The sequence below is a fragment of the Lagopus muta genome, chromosome 9, assembly GCF_023343835.1.
Source record: "Lagopus muta isolate bLagMut1 chromosome 9, bLagMut1 primary, whole genome shotgun sequence".
Taxonomy (NCBI): Eukaryota; Metazoa; Chordata; class Aves; order Galliformes; family Phasianidae; genus Lagopus; species Lagopus muta.
Window position 1 is genome coordinate 14001172 of NC_064441.1, and position 19096 is coordinate 14020267.

General features: G+C 35.7%; 1 protein-coding gene across 1 annotated transcript in view; it reads left to right on the forward strand.

The window, feature by feature from the left end:
- Positions 1 to 19096, forward strand: part of DNER (delta/notch like EGF repeat containing) — a 107861-nt gene that overhangs the window by 67910 nt on the left and 20855 nt on the right. Inside the window, exons 6-8 of the mRNA XM_048955160.1 lie at positions 1652 to 1805; positions 7516 to 7629; positions 15603 to 15827. Coding sequence (XP_048811117.1) covers positions 1652 to 1805; positions 7516 to 7629; positions 15603 to 15827 — 493 coding nt within the window. The remainder of the gene's footprint in view (positions 1 to 1651; positions 1806 to 7515; positions 7630 to 15602; positions 15828 to 19096) is intronic.

The following is a 19096-nucleotide window of genomic DNA, read 5'->3' on the forward strand; positions in this document are numbered from 1 at the left end:
ATGGCACTTTTGAAACTATTTCTATATCCTCTGTCAGCAGAGCAGCCACTGCATTGGTCTCCAAGTGCTTCATAAGAGAGGGAGGAAAGGAAAAGAAAGCAAGATTTAGCATGCATGTAGTTATGTAGCACCATTTTGTCTGCTCTGATATTGTAAATTTTTGTATTTAAAATATGGGGAACTGTTCTGGAAATACAGCCCAGTATCCTGTTCTGGAATAACAGCAAAACTGCCATGATGAGTGATGCAGTTTTTCATCTGTTTGCCTATTTTTTCCTTCCTATTGAACTACATCCTACTCTGGAAACATCTCATTGCTGGTGTGAAATATATGCAGAGCAGTTCTGTGAGCAGGCTTCTATCACTCGTGATAAATAACATGCACATTGCTGAGTTTTGGAGATGTACAATATATATTTCCTTGGATATAAGCAAAATGTTTTTATCATTTTTTACAATAAGGGTGTTGAGGCACTGGCACAGGTTGCCCAGAGATGTGGTGGAAGCCCCGTCCCTGGTGATATTCAAGGCCAGGCTGCACCCGGCTCTGAGCACCTGATGGTGCTGCAGGTATTCCTGTTCACTGCAGGGAGTAGGACTAGATGGCCTGTAAGAGCCTCTTCCAAATCAAATGATCCTATGATTCTATTATAACATTAATTGTTATTTAGACTCTGTCAATGCAGTATTTTTAAGGAAAAAAGTACTGCATTTTACTGACTATCATCTCTTTATTTGTATGAAGTTCATTGTCTTTTTTTTTTTGTTTTCTTCCTAATACACAGCTTTTTATTTGCATGAAGCAAACAGAAGTAAAAATAGAAAATAAAATACTGACCTGGCCTTTTTGTTTCTGATTCCATGCACGTTTTGTGCTTTGCATTGCAACATCTGTGCCTGGGACAGCTGTGTGCATGGAGGCCGAGTGATGGGGCTGGGAAATGCAGGAGTGAGTGCGGCTGCCACCTAGTGCTTAATGAACAGAGGAAGGGGGCATTTGACTTAAATGGATATATCAGATGAGAGCTTTCTTTGCTTCCCTCCTTTAACGCATCCTTGGCAATTTAAATATTTTTAAAAATTAATTAAGTTTTATTATTTAAAAAAATACTGAATATCACGCTGTACCTATGACAGTTATTTCTTTAACAGGACTAGAGCTCTTAATCTTTCATTATGCAGCAAAAGCAGCAAGTTTTGGAAAAGATGTTAAATACATTCAGGAGGATACGTGTTTTAGCAGAACCAGAGTGGCTTGTGTCTCCTGAAGTGAGCCCAGCACTGCTCATCCCATAGGGGGTGCTCCTTTGTAGCAGGGTTTTGTGTGGTAAATCTATACATTACAAATCTTGGTAATCAAACTGCTATAAAAATACAATTTCTGGAATGGAAGAAAAAAATTATACTGATTTAGGCATCGTGGATCTGATCCATGTCTAGGTGGAGATTCCCTGGCTTGATTAAAAATCTGACCTGAAGAACTGGTGCAGGTTTAGTATTTCAAATGGTAACTTCATGCATTTGATGTATTTATGTCAGCTACTTGTGTTTCGAATGGAATAGCAGCAGAAACATTCTTGTTCGTAGAGCAGTCAATGAAAATATAACCTTTGAAGATTCATTGTGGAGTGCAAATTTTGCTTGTTTTTAGGCAACGTTTTTCTGTGAGTGCGAGGATGAATACTGGGGCCCCCTGTGTGAGGAATTTGATGCTTGTCAAAGCCAGCCCTGCCAGAACAACGCAACCTGCACCGACCTAGCACAGAAACACAACGGGAACAATTTCACCTGCAGCTGCCTGCCTGGTGGGTATCGTATTGTGCTCTGAATAATGCATTTTTGTTTTAACATTCGGAGCATATCTTTTGCAGAGCAGCAAACTGTGCATCTTCAGACCGTAGGAAAGAGGGAAAATAAAACAACATAAGGTCAGCTTTAAAGGGCTGGAAAATTCTTCAGCTGTGAATATTGGCACAAGAGGCACAGTACCGTACAGCCAAACCAAAACCATTGTGAAGGAATTATTCATATAGAATCATGAAATCACTTGGGTTGGAGGACACCTCGAAGATTTTGGAGCTCCAGCCCCTAGCTGGCTGCCCCCCACTGGATGAGGCTGCCCAGGGCCCCATACAGCCTGGCCATGAGTATTTCCAGGGATGGGGCATCCGCAGCTTCTCAATCTGTTTCAGTGCCTCACCACTCTGAATATTTTTTTTCCTAACATCTAACCTAAATCTCCCCACTTCTAATTTAAAACCATTCCTATTGTTATAACACTATCAGACCTTGTAAAAAGTCATTCCCCTCCTGCTGAAATGTTCTTTTCAAGTACTGGAAGGCCACAGTGAAGTCTGTCTGGAGCCTTCTCTTCTCCAAGCTAAACAATCCCAACTACCTCCACCTACCTTCATAAGAGAGATGCTCCAGCCCTCTGTACATCTTTGTGGTCCTCCTCTAGACTCAATCCAACAGCTCTGCATCCTTCTTGTCCTGCAGGACCTAATAGAACTTTACCTAGTGAGATGACCAAAATTATTTAGTTTGCTGTCTAAAATCAACTTTTATTTGTTTTTTCCCCCAGTATAGATTTTAAGTATACAACATATCAAACCTTTCAATAAATGTTCCTTCACTGTCACTAGTAAATTCTTTTCTTCACTCACAGAGTGACATAGAAAAGCCCTTAACATAAACTACACTTGTTGAATTGTTCCTCAGAATTAACTTAAACTTTGAAAACTTTTAAAAAATGCATAAACTAAATTTAGTAATTTGTAGATTTGATTAATCATCAAATGTCTGAGTTCTCTGAAGTTATTTCAAGAACATTTGCCATTGAAATTTAATCAAATGAGAATAGCAATTTAATTGAAATTAAAATTAAACTAAATATGACAGTAATAGTTAAAAGCTGGAATGTAAATTAATGTCACATCCTGATGGAAGAAAAGAACCTTACAAAGTGACTGTTACAGGAAACTCAATGCTATCTTAAATCTTACATTTCAAAGACAAGCTCAGTTATAATAGCCCAATTACTTTATTTTTAACTAACATAAGAAAGTTAGTAAAGTAACAATAAAACTATTAGACTTAAATAAATATTGGGTAATTTATTTTGTTTCCTACACATATTTTATTTTTTATTTTTATAGAAAAAGCGAGCAATTTACTGGCTGATAAGTTATGAGATCACTTACTGGACAGTTGACATTTCAGGGATCTTATCTGGAAAAAAAAAAACCCAGAAATGGAAGGTACTTCTGGAATAGGTCCTCAGCCTCCCAGTATAGAAATTCCTTAAAATGCAGATGGACAAATGGATATTTTGGTCAGGCTTCCAACGGTTGTCTCTAAATAAACTTTAAAGCTGGGTGTGTGGATTAAAATTATGTAAACAAACAACACTTTGTTTTGATTTATGCCTTTATTTCATTTATGCCTCTCTGATTTTCTCTTTTTCTCTCTTTGCTTAAGAGTTGCTGTAGTGAACGGGCAGCAGAAAAATGATTTATATTTGTATTTTTACATGGACATGGATTTATACTGCTCCAAAAATTAGATATGAAGTTATTATGCACATATAATCTATTCTAATTTTGTAAATACGTGAATGGATCAACTGTTACTTTAACAACATACGTAAACATAGCTGAATAATAATTTAAATTCAAGAGGGAAAAGATCAGAGTAAAACAAGTTAGAAATATTTAAACAGTCCATACAATTAATGTCACATTGACTGTGACTGATTCAGAATTCTCTGGGATTTTGACAAGTAGTTTTTAATTAGAAAAAATAATTAACATGCAGGATATGTACAATTTATGTATTTATTGAGATTACTGTCTCGGAAGTTGTTCTGCATTAGGTATTCCTGTCCTGGCTAAATTTCTCTTTTTACATTTCCTACCTTAGGAGAAATGGAATTGGCCTCTTCTGTGTAACTGGTGATAGAACTAGAGAGAATGGCCTCAAGTAGCACGAGGGGAGGTTTGGGTTGGATATGAGGACAAATTTCTTCTCTGAAGGAGTGGTCAGGCACTGGAATGGGCTGCCCAGGGAAATGATGGAGTCTCTTTCCCTGGAGATGTCCAAGATACATTTGGATGTTGTGCTGAGGGAATGGTTTAGTGGGGAAATAATGGTGATAGGTGGACAATTGGACTAGCTGATCTTAGAGGTCTTTTTCAACCTCGGTGATTCTTTGATTCTAAATCCAGGCATAATCCTAGGAAGCCTACCTGCAGTTCATAAAATCAGAGTTTTTGCTAGATTATTACCTTCTGATCTTCATATAAAATATTTTAAAAACACTTTGAAATTCTTGGCTTTGGTTGCATAAAAAAAAGCTTTAGGTGGAATATTTATGAGAATTCTGATGTGCCTACCTGAAAGCCCAAGAATGTTTCCAGTAGGAAAACTTAATGTTTTGATGTTTTATGGCTAAGCTTCGTGCAGTAACATAAATATGCTTTCCACTTAGCTACAAGATTCCAAAGATGATTATTGCTTCCGTTATTATATTTAAGTCTGCAATATTTCCTGCTTCTATTGTGAAGTTACAAATTACAGTGCCTTGATGCAGCAAATGTTACTTTATTTCTGTAACCATGTAAAAACCCAAGATATTGCTGTTGTTGTTACGATCCCAGGTACCTGCATCAAGTGCTTGCTTTATTTTTTACCATTTGACGTCTTCACTTTTCAAAGGCTTCCCATGAATTAAAGAAGTCTCTGTCAGGGACAAGTATTTGAATTACTTGTCTGAGAAAGTGTTAACACTGTAGAAAAAACATTGTGTTGACACTGTGAGATGCATTGTAGAAAGGAAACAGTGACTGAGAACACAACAGTTTCTTGAACAAACTATATTTCTGTTACATATTTTGGATATATTTTGAATTTTCTTTGACATCTTTATTTCTTTAAACTCTTTTAATCCTTTCCATTTAAAATTTTTCTCTAAAATTTAGTTTTTTGCCTTTTTAACTACATAACTATTTGTTCTCCTTGTCTCTGCAAAAAATGTTAGCTCCTATGGAAAAAAAAAAGTCTAAATACTTCCTTCTACAAAATCCCTCCTGTTTATCATGGTAGAACACAATCTTATAGTCTATGGAATTAAGCTATTTAGCTTCTATATATAAAGACTTCCCTTCTGAATAACAGCATGATCAAGTCTCTATGTAGATAATTGAAAAGACGAATATAGTTAACTCCATTTATTACATTCTGGATCTTGCAAGATTTGCTTTATGACCTCAAATCATTATATTTAAGTTATAATTTTGAATTTTATTTATTTATTTATTTTTGTTGATAGTAAATGTAAAATATTATTCAGATGGCTTAACTAATATTAACTTGTGTTCCTACTGGTAAAAAAAATTGCATATGGAAAATTATGAAAGGCAGAAGAAGTAAGAATTTAATTATTGTACTAAGAGTTTAAATATTGCCTCCATTTGCAAATTTCAGAGCCATTCACGTGTGAATGGTATAATTTCCCAGATTTTGTTAGACAAAAATGTTGTGAAGATCTATGACAGCACAAAATGAATAGATGTAATGATTCTTACAGTATATCTGACCAGCAAAGTGTTTTGTTTTTTTCTTATGGTGGTTGCTTAGCTCTTCTAACTTCATAGCTTTTGCTAGGAAATCCCCAAATCATATTCTCTTGTAGATAGACAAAACATCCCATATCGATCATATTAAGATGGAGCATATTTATTTTCATAAAACTGACAAAATATTATCTCTGATGAATTTTGTCTCAAGCTATAGTAACATTTACAGGAAGTCAGCAAGCTTCAGAGCAACACAATCATTCACGCTTTTCTGTGCCAACATTCCTTTGGATGCACACTGAATTTCAGGATAATTTTTAGCTTTCACAAGCTCCAAAGCAGTTTGATGACTGAAAAAATGCTTAAATGAGTTAAATACACCCAGTTCTGTATTGTAATTCATAAAATAATCAGCTGAATGTCAGAACTTGGAAATATGAAACCTATAGATGAAACAAATCAGTTGATGTAGTCTTATATAGTATTTCTTTTGTTGTTATAAATTTTATGCTAATATAAAACCAATTAGAATTACAGAAAATTGCTGGCTGTGAAAAGTATGGCTTAGGTCTGTCCGTGTGCCTTCATCCAGCCCAGAGGAGCTGCCTCACAAGAGCACAGTTCTGGTTTTAGATGTCCTTACTCCTCTCAAGTTTATCTGACTTACAGCTGACAATCTAGATACAAGTTTCTTTCTTAAAGTATCACACTGCAGAAAATAGGATCAGAATGTAGATCATTGTGGCATACAAAAGCAGTAAGGTAGACAAAGAGAAATGCCTTAGACATCCTTCTTTATAGTACTACTCTAGAAACTCAAAGTATAACAATCTATTTTGAGATCTACTTTATGGCAACACTGACTGATTTGAAAAGATGTAACTATTAGCCTGTCTGAAAGATTTCTAAAGTGTTGACTTTGATTGCATGAATAAAAATTATTTAATCAAAACATGCATTTTCTTTTTACTTTTTTCTTCTTTTCCTTCTTTGTCTCCTACGTAAGTGAAATTGTATTCCAAGCACGTCCTATATCTCACCTCAGATCTTTCTCTTAGGCGCCTGCCCTTAGCTGTGTATTAACAGCATCAGCTTGCTGACCCTTAACACCAGCCATGGTGCTATTACAGAGGAGGCTTATAACTTTATGTAGGGTTCCTTTTCAAAAACAAAGTATCTATGTGTATTGTGTGTTCTTTCTTCTTCTGTCATGCATCCAAGATAGTTTTTTGGAAGTAAAGAAAAATAGGAATGAGGAATGTGTGGTATTCATTAAGGAATTTAAATTTGGAGTGTTTAATCTTTTAGTTTGTATTTTGTATCTTTGTTCATTTTTTTTTGGATGTATTATAGACTTCAAACATATGGAACAAAGCAATCTACGGTCAAATAGTACAGTACACACAATCTGTAGCTTGTGAACTTGTAGGAGCTTATTTGGAAGAGATTGCAACTGTACTTCACAACTCCCACTTAAAATAAACACCCTCTCTAGAGCCCAGAAGTAGGAACAAATGGCAGTCATTCAGCATATGCACAGCTAATTCAGATGACAAGTCCTGTTTAAAGTCTTCCTGAAGATTTTTCACTTGAGATTCAAGATGCATTTGAAAACCATTCATAAAGAACTTCTTTTTTTTGATTACGTGAGTCCTTATGAGAACCCACCACCAACCTTCATTATGCTAGTCAGAATATTGCTGATAGTAAAATACATTTGATATAATCTCTAGATTTCCACTACTTATTTATTTCTCCTGTGAAGGATAAGTTCTTATTAAAAAACCCCATTTTACAAGAAATTAGAAGACTGTTCTATTTTGATTCATTACTTTGGTTAATTTTGTTCAAGAAAGCTATCAGGACTGTTTGAAGTTACCATTTAGTGATAAGATCTCGTTTTCCCTATGCTTTCTGAATATTGTGTGCTGTTTTGTAGGTTACACTGGAGAGCTGTGCCAGTCAGAGATTGATCACTGCATCCAGCAGCCATGCCAAAATGGAGGCACTTGTTCATCCAACATCCATGGATTCACCTGTCAGTGCCCAGAAGGTAAACAATGACTTATTTGATGTCTTGTACAAATTGATATTTCATGGTGTACTCAGTCTGAATTTTTAGTTTTATGAAAATATATTCAAAATTGTACTTTACACCATATTAATAAGCAGAAAAAAATCCAGATGAGATATCCTATGTCATTTGTGTTGTGTGAAGTATGGTAAGAGCTTAGTGTTATAGAGTGTATGCTGCATTGAGCATTTTTATCCATTTGCTGGCACCTCTACAGTAGAAGTCAGGCTCCAGCACTGTGAGAAAGATAAGAGAATCTGAGGAAACTCAGAATTCATTCTGATTTTTGTGTTGTCCGGTAAATGAGTGAGAAGAGCTGCCTTGCATCCAGTATTTGCATGTTTCTGCTTATGAATCAATTGGAGAAAAAACAGTGCTTTAAATCCCACAAAGTTTTACTTCATTCTCCTTTCTGTTTGGACTTGTTTTTTTCTCTGCATGATAAGCCTTTCAGTGATTCTCATTGGTAAACACCATGTTTGAAACTGTGTGAAACGAGGACATTGCAAAGGCAAAGTATGTGCTTTTATAGCACTTTGCTGTGTGGAATGGCAGATGCTTGAGTCGCTCATAAAAAAATTATCAGAAGTGAAAGCTCTCAATTATGAAATCTTCTATTAGTTATTTATAATTAGGATTGGAACTTGGAACTAATTATATTTCTGATCTCTATGGATGTTTTTATTCTGCCAGCAACTCGCATTTGCTCTAAGGGTACAAGTCTTTGAGAACTATTCTGGTAATGTATACTTGGTTAATAATGAAAGATTATTTGTAATTTCTTCAGAATGATTCCTTGCTTTTCTGGAGTTATGCTTTAATGATCGACCCATTTAACAACTGTTTTGAAACACAGACATTCACATTTTGGCTGCAGAGGGTATCTTGCATTTGGAAGAATTTTGAAAACTAGCTTATAACTAGTAACAAAATTCAGAAAAGAAAATTTCAGTATTAGACTTAGTAATTCGTTTGTGTTTTTCATAGGAAAACTGCTCACTGTCTTTAAAAATGCCTTGTAGGAAAATATTTTGCCATTACAAAATACATGGAAAAAATTATACTAGGACTTTTGGATATTTTAAAGCTGCCACATTGTTTGTGTGTGCGACAGGGCCTCCTTGCTTGTTCCTGTTGGCCCTTTCATCAATGTGCCAACCAGCTCTCAACTTCTCTTACTGCTCTTTGAGGCTGAGACCATGATGACAGGATTGTATGTGCATTTGGGTCCCAAGATGGACTGCCCTCTGCTGATGTGCCACTGCTTGATGTGCAGTGTTCTTGATTATGGCAGGCTTTCTTCTGCAGGAGAACCAAATTACTTTTGCTTCTCTCTTAGTCTTACTTGTCTTCAGCTATATCTCTGTTATGCTGCTTGGTCCTACAGTCTTGTTGACTGCTTTGTGTCTTCAGTATTTATCTTCTGCTTCCTTTCTTTGTCACTGATCCAGATCCATGTTTGATCAGTTTCCAGATCAGTTCTCTTCTATGCTGTGCTTCAAGTAGCAAATCTTGGAATCTTGGCACTGTTGCTCCATTATCTTAGTATATATGCTGAAGGCTGTTGCTGTTTTACCTTAGGACAGCACTGGTACCATTTTCTCAGGTTTCTGCTATTTTATTTTATTTTTTTTTTACTCTTCTGTACTTATTACATTTTACATACCTGTGCTCTCCTATTCTTGAGGTCTTGAGATTTTCTAGGATTTCTGGATTTTTCTTAAAGGTACAGTGGGATTTCTGACCCTTCAAGAGGAAAGAAAAAATTACTTGGCAACTTCAAGAAGAAGAAGGTGTCTGCTCATAGAATTCATTGTTATTCAAATGTGCTTTTTGTGTCATCTGTCTGAAACTTTGCATGGAAAATTACCAGTTCTAATCTCCCAGCATTATGTCTGCGTTGCTAAGGGCAGCCACATTAGAGAGCCAGGATGGAATTGGGCAAGGAGCTGTTACTCTGATAACTTATTTGTATGTCTAACATGATTACGTGGTATAAATATTTTCCCTTTCAAAAAATATTGAGGCATCTCAAGAAAACATTTTACATAAATACACTTACAACCCTTGTAAAAATCAAATTTAACATAGAAAAAAAACCTCTGGAGATGATGGAATGTTTCAGGAATCACTTTCTGGACTGGGCAGCACTATTCCCCAGAAGAAGAATAGTGTTGAACACTTCTTATTCTTGGTTCCTTGGAAATGAGCATTTTCTGAGAAAATCATTCTTAGGCTTGCCTGAGCACTTGCCACCTTTTGTGAATAGTTGCTTTTCTAGATTGAGCCTGTGATAGAATCACAGAATGGCTTGGGCTGGCAGGGACTTGAAGCCCTGCCAATTCCAGCTCCCTGCCATTGACTGGTTGCTGCCCACCAAATCAGGTTGCCCAGGGCTCTGTTGATTTTTCTAGATGCTTTTTGATGCATTGTTCTCTCATAGAGGCATATTTTGAGAGCTTCTATCTTGTTTGGAAGGATGTGGTTATTTTTGTAAATAAAGCAAAGTGTAGGTAATTAAAAATTACAGGTGTGGTAATTTGCTATTTTTAGAGTCTTCAGATTTTCCATTAAAAAAACCCCACACACAGAGAAAACCAAAGCCATGAAAGATTTCTAATTTAAGCAAGATCTCCAGCTCTGCTTCTATTCTCCTGCTGTGCGTAATAGCAATTGCTAGTTGAGAAGAGGCCTTTTTTTCTGTACTGCTAATTCAGCACAGTGGGGGAAAGGTAGGCAGAGAGCTTATGCATGTGTAAGAACTAAAACTGGAGATTCTGTGTGGATAGGCAGAAAAAGACAAGAGCAGGTGGGAAGCCCTACAAAGGGAAAAGGGAAAAATGGCAGAAAATGGAATGAAATGGAAACAGAGAGGAATATTCTTGAGACTGCACATTTTTCTTTCATATGAGATCCGTGGCTTGTGAAAGAGGAATGTGAAAGCACACCGAAGGTGAGATATGAGGCACTGAAAAAGAAGCCCAAATCGAATATGAACATTTCATGATTATTCTTTAGACATTGTTATTGTCTTAAGAGTCTTTTAATAAGGAAAAATTCTTTAGGCTTGAAGATTCCATTTTCTATGTGAAGCATCATAGATTTTAATGTGTCAAAAATGCTAGAAAATAAATTGTTATATGAAATGGATGAGTCACCCTTTATTTAAGAGCAAATCAGAATTTATGTTCAAAGCTGTGAATGAATGAATTTGAACGATGCTAAAGACTGAAGAATTTGTTTAAAAGATGTTTGGGATGTCTTACTTACTGGGTGTTTGTCTTTATCATACCTAACATAGTTAGCAAATACTGCCTTCAAATGTCCATGCAAATAAATTTCCAAAAATTCTAACCACACCCCCAAGTAAACATCTGTCAACTCGGATGTGGATGTTTGAAATTTATATTCAAAATGATTCTGTAAATACCCAAATCAATCTGTTAAATACCTGTTTTTATTTTTCTTCTCTTATTGTTATGTATAACTACCACTGCAATGGAAGTAATATTGTTAATTAGGATACTGCTGATCATTTTATAAATTCAGTTACTTCAACATCTTTAAATCAGTGAGAAATTATATGAATTCCCAAGGCACCCTGGAGTTCAGTATACAAATAATAAATAGAAACGTAGACATAAAAACAAGGTTGGAAATAAGCAAAAACATTTACAATAAATACCTAATCAACAGGAAAACTTGTAGTCCTATTAGGGGTTTTTGGGGGTTTACTACTCTCTTTATTTGGAGCTTGCCAGCTTGACTGTAGTGGCAGAAAACTTTTAATTCAAATTAGCGTATTTTTGAAATAATTTTCCAATAATGGATTTCATGACCAGTAGAAAGAAGTAGACAGGAAACTATGTTATGACTGACAGTTTAATGACTACTTGGAATTTAAATTTCCAATTGACTTTATTTTACTATTGCCAATCGACTTGACCAGCTGCAGGGAATTAGAGCTATGTAAAAGACAACAAAAGTTCTCTAAAATACCTGCTGATAACTAGGAAGCAGCAGATTAAAGAATGTTCTTACTGTGGTTTCTGTGGTTTAAAACGTATAGAGCTTGACAACTATAGAAGATGCTAAATTGTGATTCATATATGTTGATTTGCAATAGCAGCTAGAAAGTGCACATTTTCACCATGAAATATGGTGATGAGTAGAAAATAATTTACTTGTCTATATGAAGAATTGTTTTAGTTTTATGTTCTTCACTTTTTCTGGACTTCATCATTCACGTAGAAGATTTTTCTGGATCAGATTTTGGAAATGCAATTCTAATTTCTTCAGGGTTGAATATAATTAACCTATTGTATATTTTAATTCCAGGAAAATAGGATACACAGCTGTTGTGTGTGTAAGATTTCCCAAGGTTACTGGTGATTACAGAATGTGGAGTTCTTCACATTGCCATAAGAGAGTTTAATTTACCTGTAGAATATTGTGTTGTTAATTAAAAATTTTTATGGCTGTTCAGTTTCTGCTAATCTAATGCTTTTATCTGGCATTTTTCCAAATTGCTCCTATTTTTAGTAGATGTCTCTGCAATGCTTTAATGTGTTTGGCCTCTGTTTGCCTTTATCTGCTGAGACTTAGCTAGGTGAATTTCCATCAAAAACTTGCAAGTCCTTTTGAATTGTTTCTTGTTTTCTTATGATGAGTAATTTTTTTTCCTTTACAGAATTTTGATGAAATTCCATCAGACGTCTCACATTTCTTCATGGAACAAATTTCTATGGGGGAAAGTAATGCATTTCTTTCAGATCTAAAGGTTTTTGTAGACTCTAGGCCTAGTAATTCAGAAGTTTAAATTTTCACGTTTGTGTATTTCTTGGAATTGGGTTTAACATAACATTCTGGCAAGCTGGTTGTTCAGCAAGCTGTATAAAGAGCAATTTTGCAACTCTTCAGGAAGCATTTAAGTTGTTTGATTTATTACTTGACTCTTGCTTTCAGTAGCCAAGTAATTAAAATCCCCCAATGATGAGGAATTCGGCTTCTATCCAGAGCTTTTCTAACTCTGGAAATATTTTCTGATCTACTTTCTATTGTTGCTCTGGAGGTCTGCAGCAATATGTAAAGAATACCACCTGACAGCTAACTTTTATTCTCTTTGACATCTAACCAAACAATCTGTTTCATGCAAGCACAAATAGTGCTTTGTGTCTTTGAGCAGTATAATTGTTTTCTAATGCTGCTTTTCCCCTTTGCCTTCTGTGTTATTTCTGCATTTTAGTTGTGTCCCTGTTATACCAGTGAACTAGATGCAAGGTTGTGCCTGTGTCAGTTAGCTGAAGAACAATTCAAGGGATAATTTTCTGCGGTTAAATGTAATCCTGTAATAATGCTTTATTCTGCTTTCAATCAATATATATCTGATCCTGATTTTTATTTACATAATTTCAACAATTTTATTGATATGGACTCATATCTACTACCAGAAATGCCAAAATAATGCATCTTTAATTTGGATGCATAACTACTGATGATTCTAGAGTTTTCAGACATTAAACTCATACATAAGATCTGTATTTCCAGAATGAACTAAGCATATTTCACAGTGCAAAAGTAGCACGAAGGCAACATTTCAGCGTATTTTAAGATTTCCTCTGTTCTTGAAGAGCTCTGTCACTCGAAACATTAGCCATCTGCCAGTATGCTTCTCTTTGCAAAGGTTGTAGTGAAGCAATGTAAGTATCATTGTGTGACCTCAGATTTCATTATCTTTTAAAATCTAGCTTCAGAGCTACTGTAGAGATTTACTAAACTCACTGACTGATCTCCTCCTGGTAATAGTTAGAAGTCCTCGCAGATTCCTTTAAATGCATCCAGGATTTTATGATAAAAGCAAAGGCTTTTTCAATTTAATAGCAGACAATTGCTGGAATTAGAAATTTGGTTTTAGGGTTTTCCATTCCATTCACTTTCTGATGGTTACACAGTTATTGCTTGCAGGAAGGACTTCTACTATAGGATTCCCCAGTATTCATTTATAGGCTGTTCCTTTTCAGCATCAGTATGCAGGAGGTACTGATAAAACCCACAAACCAATCTGAGTAACAGGACATCAGAATGGTGAGGGCAGAAGAGCCTTGCCTGTGTTCGTTGCCTATGCCCTGCAAGATCTGCTTTTGTTTCCTGAGATTACGAGTTATTTATAATTAACTGTTAATAGTCAACTATTGGGCAGTTGTGATCTTTCTATCTTTTCATCGTCATAATAATCTGTGTTTTATTAATTTTTGGAATAGTTCTTTCTGGTACACCTTACGGGTTTAATGTAGATTGATCTACTTTCTAATGTGCTTCTTCTCAGAAACACCAATTTCCTGACAACAGTTGAACAAAATTACTACTTAATTCACCCAAATGTGAATTGTGAATTATTAAAAAGCAGAGAAATTAAAAAAGCTCTGAAGTTAACACATCTGTTAAAATTAATTTTAAACTATTTCCTCATTGCTTGAAATGTAGAATGTGTTTAGAAAAAAAATATTTAAACATCCATTAAAAGACAATGAGATGCTATGAAGTATATATTGAAGGTAGCATTTTGACTCACTTTTGGTATTTATCTTAAACTGTATATCATACAGAGGTTCAGTTCCAATTGATCATCTTTTAAATACAACATTGAGACTTTTTAAATATAAGAGCTATAAAATATGGATAACAATCCACTTCATTTCATCAGGGGTAAGATTTACAGATTGAATATTAATTTGTCTTCGTGCTCTGAGTTGGTTTAGAACAGAGCCATCTCCTCCATCTTGATCCTTTCTGTAACCATCAGACACATGCTGTGCATTTTTTTTAAATCTGTTTTTGTCTCTGATTAAAAGCTTTGGTCATTTAATTGATTCTGAAGGATATCTGAAATGTGGCTGATCTCTTTGGTTGCTGTGACAGTGGGGTCTGTTCTCTGCCTTTCACAGTGACAACTGTCATGGTTTATGCTTTAGAGCAGATTTTCTTGCTGGCTTGATCATTCTCAAGTGGGGACTGTCCTGATTTGCTCCTGGTTTGCCATTCTCAATGATTAATTTATTTAAATTTCAAGAGCTGTTCTACCATAGTAGATATTCCAGTGTGTTTTGACCAGGCATACTTCTGTTGCAATGAATGATACTATCTCCATGAGGAAATATTCATTAAAAAAATTACACTTGAATGGAAAAGAGAGTTTGATCTTTAATCTAATGCTAGGAATTGAATATTCTTTTCTGACCTGTGTTAGCTACTATAACTGTGCTTCTTGTAACCATGTGGATGTGATACAAACTGTATAGTTAATATACTGCAGTTCTATCATTTCTTCAAATATCACTCTTCTCTACATTACAAAAAAAAACAAGACAAACACCCACAATCAAATAACAGAACACAAAAAAGCCAAACAACTCCCTTGCAGGGATACTCTTTCCTTCCTACCTGATTTTGTACAGTGTTGCTTTAATGAATAATTAAATAAGAAACATTGTCATCAAAAAAGCCATTCTTTTATGCTATTAAAACACAGTTATACTCCTGTGGTCCTTTAGAGGCTGTTATTCTTAACCAACACATTACCTTTAATAAGAAAAGTGAATTTGGGCTTCTCTTTTTTTTTTTTTTTTTAATGTACCTTTGTATTCTGTTTCTGATCCCTAGAAAAGCACCTCTGCTTTTCTGGCCAGTACAGTTAAGAATGTGGATAAGCGCTGCCAGATTCAATAAATATTTTTTTCACTTCTCTGTCTTAATCACATGATAGTATGATGCTGCCTGAAACTGCTTATATCTTCATGTTAACTGTAAAATTTGAGTTTATATAGGAAGCGTGGACTTTTCTAGTTTTCATTCAATAAAAAAATATGAATGTATGTCAATGGCTTAATTTTAAACTTGTTTAAATTGTTTGGTTACCAAAATGTTTAATTATCAAAAACATTTATTTCTTTTAGGGTTTTTAGGAATCTCCTGTGAAGAAAAAGTAGACCCTTGTGCATCAAATCCCTGCCAGAACAATGGAACTTGTTATGCAGATGGACTTGTCTACTCGTGCAGTTGTAGTTCTGGATTTACAGGACCTACGTGTGCTCAGCTTATTGACTTCTGTGCTCTGAATCCTTGTGCACATGGCATCTGTCGCAGTGTTGGAACCAGTTACAAATGCCTCTGTAGTCCCGGTTTGTACCAAACAGTTACATTACGTATTTTATAAATCATCTGGTATTTTTGTATGTAGATTTCGATGTGTACTTCAAAATTACTTCATTTTTTTCTTTTCAGTACATAAAGCACATTGAGCAGATGTTATATCTGTTTAGAGTAATGCTAGGAATCTACACATTCCATTTGAAAAATCAGAAGTTGCAGGGTAAGCACTGAAAATACCCACTGAGATCCATATGGCTTGGTTGACATTTACTGTTATATTAAAGAATAGTAGTGAGCAGGATAAGTCTTTCTTAGGTGGGATAGCAGTGTCATTGAAGTTGCAAAGTTTGGGGGAAAGACTGGAGAACATAACGGTACTGTTTGGGAAAGGACTGGAAACAGACAAAGTAACTGAATAAGGTACAGTAGGAAAAAAAATGATTGCTAAATAGCAGAGAGTGTGAGCAGGAGAAAAAAAAATTGAAGTTCAAAATAACTACAGAAATCTGTATACAGCAAGGGCAGGTAGAAATATGGGAGCTCCTTGATAGCATCAACCTATTCCTTGACTGGCTAGTTTGTGTTCCGTTAGCTTGTTTAATTTCTGAACTGAAAAGTGCTGTTTTTCTGGCTCTTGAATGGCATAAGCTGTTAGGATATAAGCTGTTAGGACACGGTGAAGCAAAATCTCTGGAGGAAGGCAAAACCATTGAGATGCAGAGCTGGACAACACTGAAAGTGATCAATATATATCAATAGGATTTATCCTTAAGTGATTTCAAATGTATGACTGAAACCATAGTTGACTGAGAAAAAACAACCAAAGAACATTGAGGAGCATTTAAAAAAAAAAAAAAACAACTATGCTAGATATGGTCTGGAAAGTTCTGAAAAGAACTGTAGGAATTCAAACACAAAAGAGATATTTTACCCGTGTATAAGCAATACAAAAAGTCTCCAGGAGCCTCACCTTCCCAATTAGTGTAAAAACTGTCTTTGAAATGCCTAGTATAAAAAGGGATTGGATTTGCAGAGCTGTCCAAGGACCCTCCAGTGACATTCCTGGAAGCAGCACTCAGTGTCTCAGTCTGGGAAAAACAGCAAAGACTCTGACAGCCTGTTGCAATACTTGTGATGTTGGTGAATAAAATTTGTGTGCAGCTTGGTAGCATTATCGAAAGTTAATAATAAATATTCTGAACTACAGAGAGACATTACCATACATTAGTGGGAAAGAAATGATATCTACTTCTTGAGCTTGCAGGCTCTCTGGCTTGCAGGTTCTCAACATGAGTGTGCCTAGCTCCAAGACTTTTTTTGTATGGGAGTCTCTCACTTTCAAATATACCACAAAATACAGGTATGTTACATACAATACAGGTATAGCACATAATACAGGTATGTTAGCAGTAAGTTTACTAAATAATAGTTTAGAACTCCCTTATATATTGGTTATGCATTATATCTGAAACCCACTGTTTAAAAAAGAAAGCAGCAACTTATTTTTTGTGTGATGATGCCATGTTCTTTTTATATGGTATTTGACAGAGGATGTAATTTCTTATTATAAAAGCAAAGTGCTGCAAAATTTTGCTTCTTTTTTCAACTTGAATGCCATCCTTTCTTTATGCAGTTTCTACTAGCAGGTATACAGCGTCATCTGGATTTTCATTTTTGTTACTCTTGCCTCAAAAATTAAACAGGAGAGAATTTTAAACAGTTCCAATTAAATTAAGGTCTGCGAAAGTTCCCTTGCTTAGTCGGCAGTTTGATTTCTAGATTGGTACACTGGCCAAATACACATGATGAATGAGAAGTCGTGGTTACTATGCTTGTATATCTTGCATATCACGTTTTGCAGAATGCTCACAACCAGGCATTCGCTACTGATTTTTGTGCGTGTGTTGACTCTCATGAGCATAGTCATGCATAACCTACACCATGTAATAGCTTGTACAGAAACGCTAATTTGTATAAATTAACTTGGAAAGCTGACTGATGCCTTTGAATAATCTCATTTCCAAATTGGGAAAGAAAAATAGTCAGCGTTTCTGAGGTTTTAAATGAACAGATTTATTTCTTGATCACATAATATACAACTAGGTTAGTGAGGAGCTGTGTATGAACTGATGTTCCTTGTGAATTAGAGTTCTCTTTTGCTTTTTATCCCATTAGGCCTTCCCAATAAAAATGGGTTTTGTCCTGCTGTCTTGATTTGCTAAAGTGTTAAGTGTGGATAAGCACAGGAATCACTGCCAAGGAGGCAGTGTGTGAGAGACCTTCAAAAGCTTTCAACCTTGTTCTTTATCGACTTACAAAGAGAGAGGAAGCATCTCTCTCCCTTTTGTTAACCTGTTAGCACAGATATTCTCAGGAGGTCGGCAGACACTGCTGTATCTTTTGCCCCATCAGCTTGTTCTTGAAGGTTCTGACAAAGCCCATGGCTTCTCATCAGCCTGCTTGATACAGATTTTGTGTTCCCTTTCATGTTCTTTCCCTTTGTAATTTTTAACACAGCCATGTTGAAAAGTGCCTTAGCACAGGTAGTTGTCTGTAGCCCATGCCTCCCTGTTGCTTCACAGGAAGGATTTGGGAATCCAGGTGAGAGTGGCAGCAGATCTGTTACTGCCCTTGTGAAGATGGATAACAAAGGACAGTTGTTTAGAAGGAGAAGAGGTAATGCAGGGACATCTTTATTTTATTTTACCTTTTAGGTTCACTATTCCTTTCCCAGCCTCTGAAGACAGCACATCAAAGTGAAACTGTCAATGGCAGATTCTGCTGATGTGCATGAAACTGAAGGTATATTCACTTTGTAGTGACCTGGAAAAATAATTTAATCTTTTTAGGTGTCCTTTTTAAAGCCACAATGACAAACTTGTTTTCTCTTGTTCAGGACACAGCAGCTAGAGTAGTGTTGTTAATGTACATGGCATTCCTTTCTGAACATGTCCACAGAAATGTTATACACAACATGGTAGGCAAATAGCTGTATTTGGTATTGCTTGTGAGTTTAATCCTTGTGCTACAAAGGAAGCAACTGTGCTGTAATCTGTTATTCTGAATTTATTTCTGAAATATTCTCCCAATTCCATCTCAATTCTTTAATAAAACAAGCCCACAAATAGTTAGCTTGAATGATCTGCTTCTGCATCCAGTACCATGCATGGCTCATACACCAGTGTAATTTAAAAGCAAGTGTGAAGAGAAGCCCTTCTGAAGAGCTGCAGGAGGAGACTCAGTGCCAGCAGGTGCAGTGCTGTGGGTGAGGGCCTGGGGGCCTGCACATGGGGGAGAT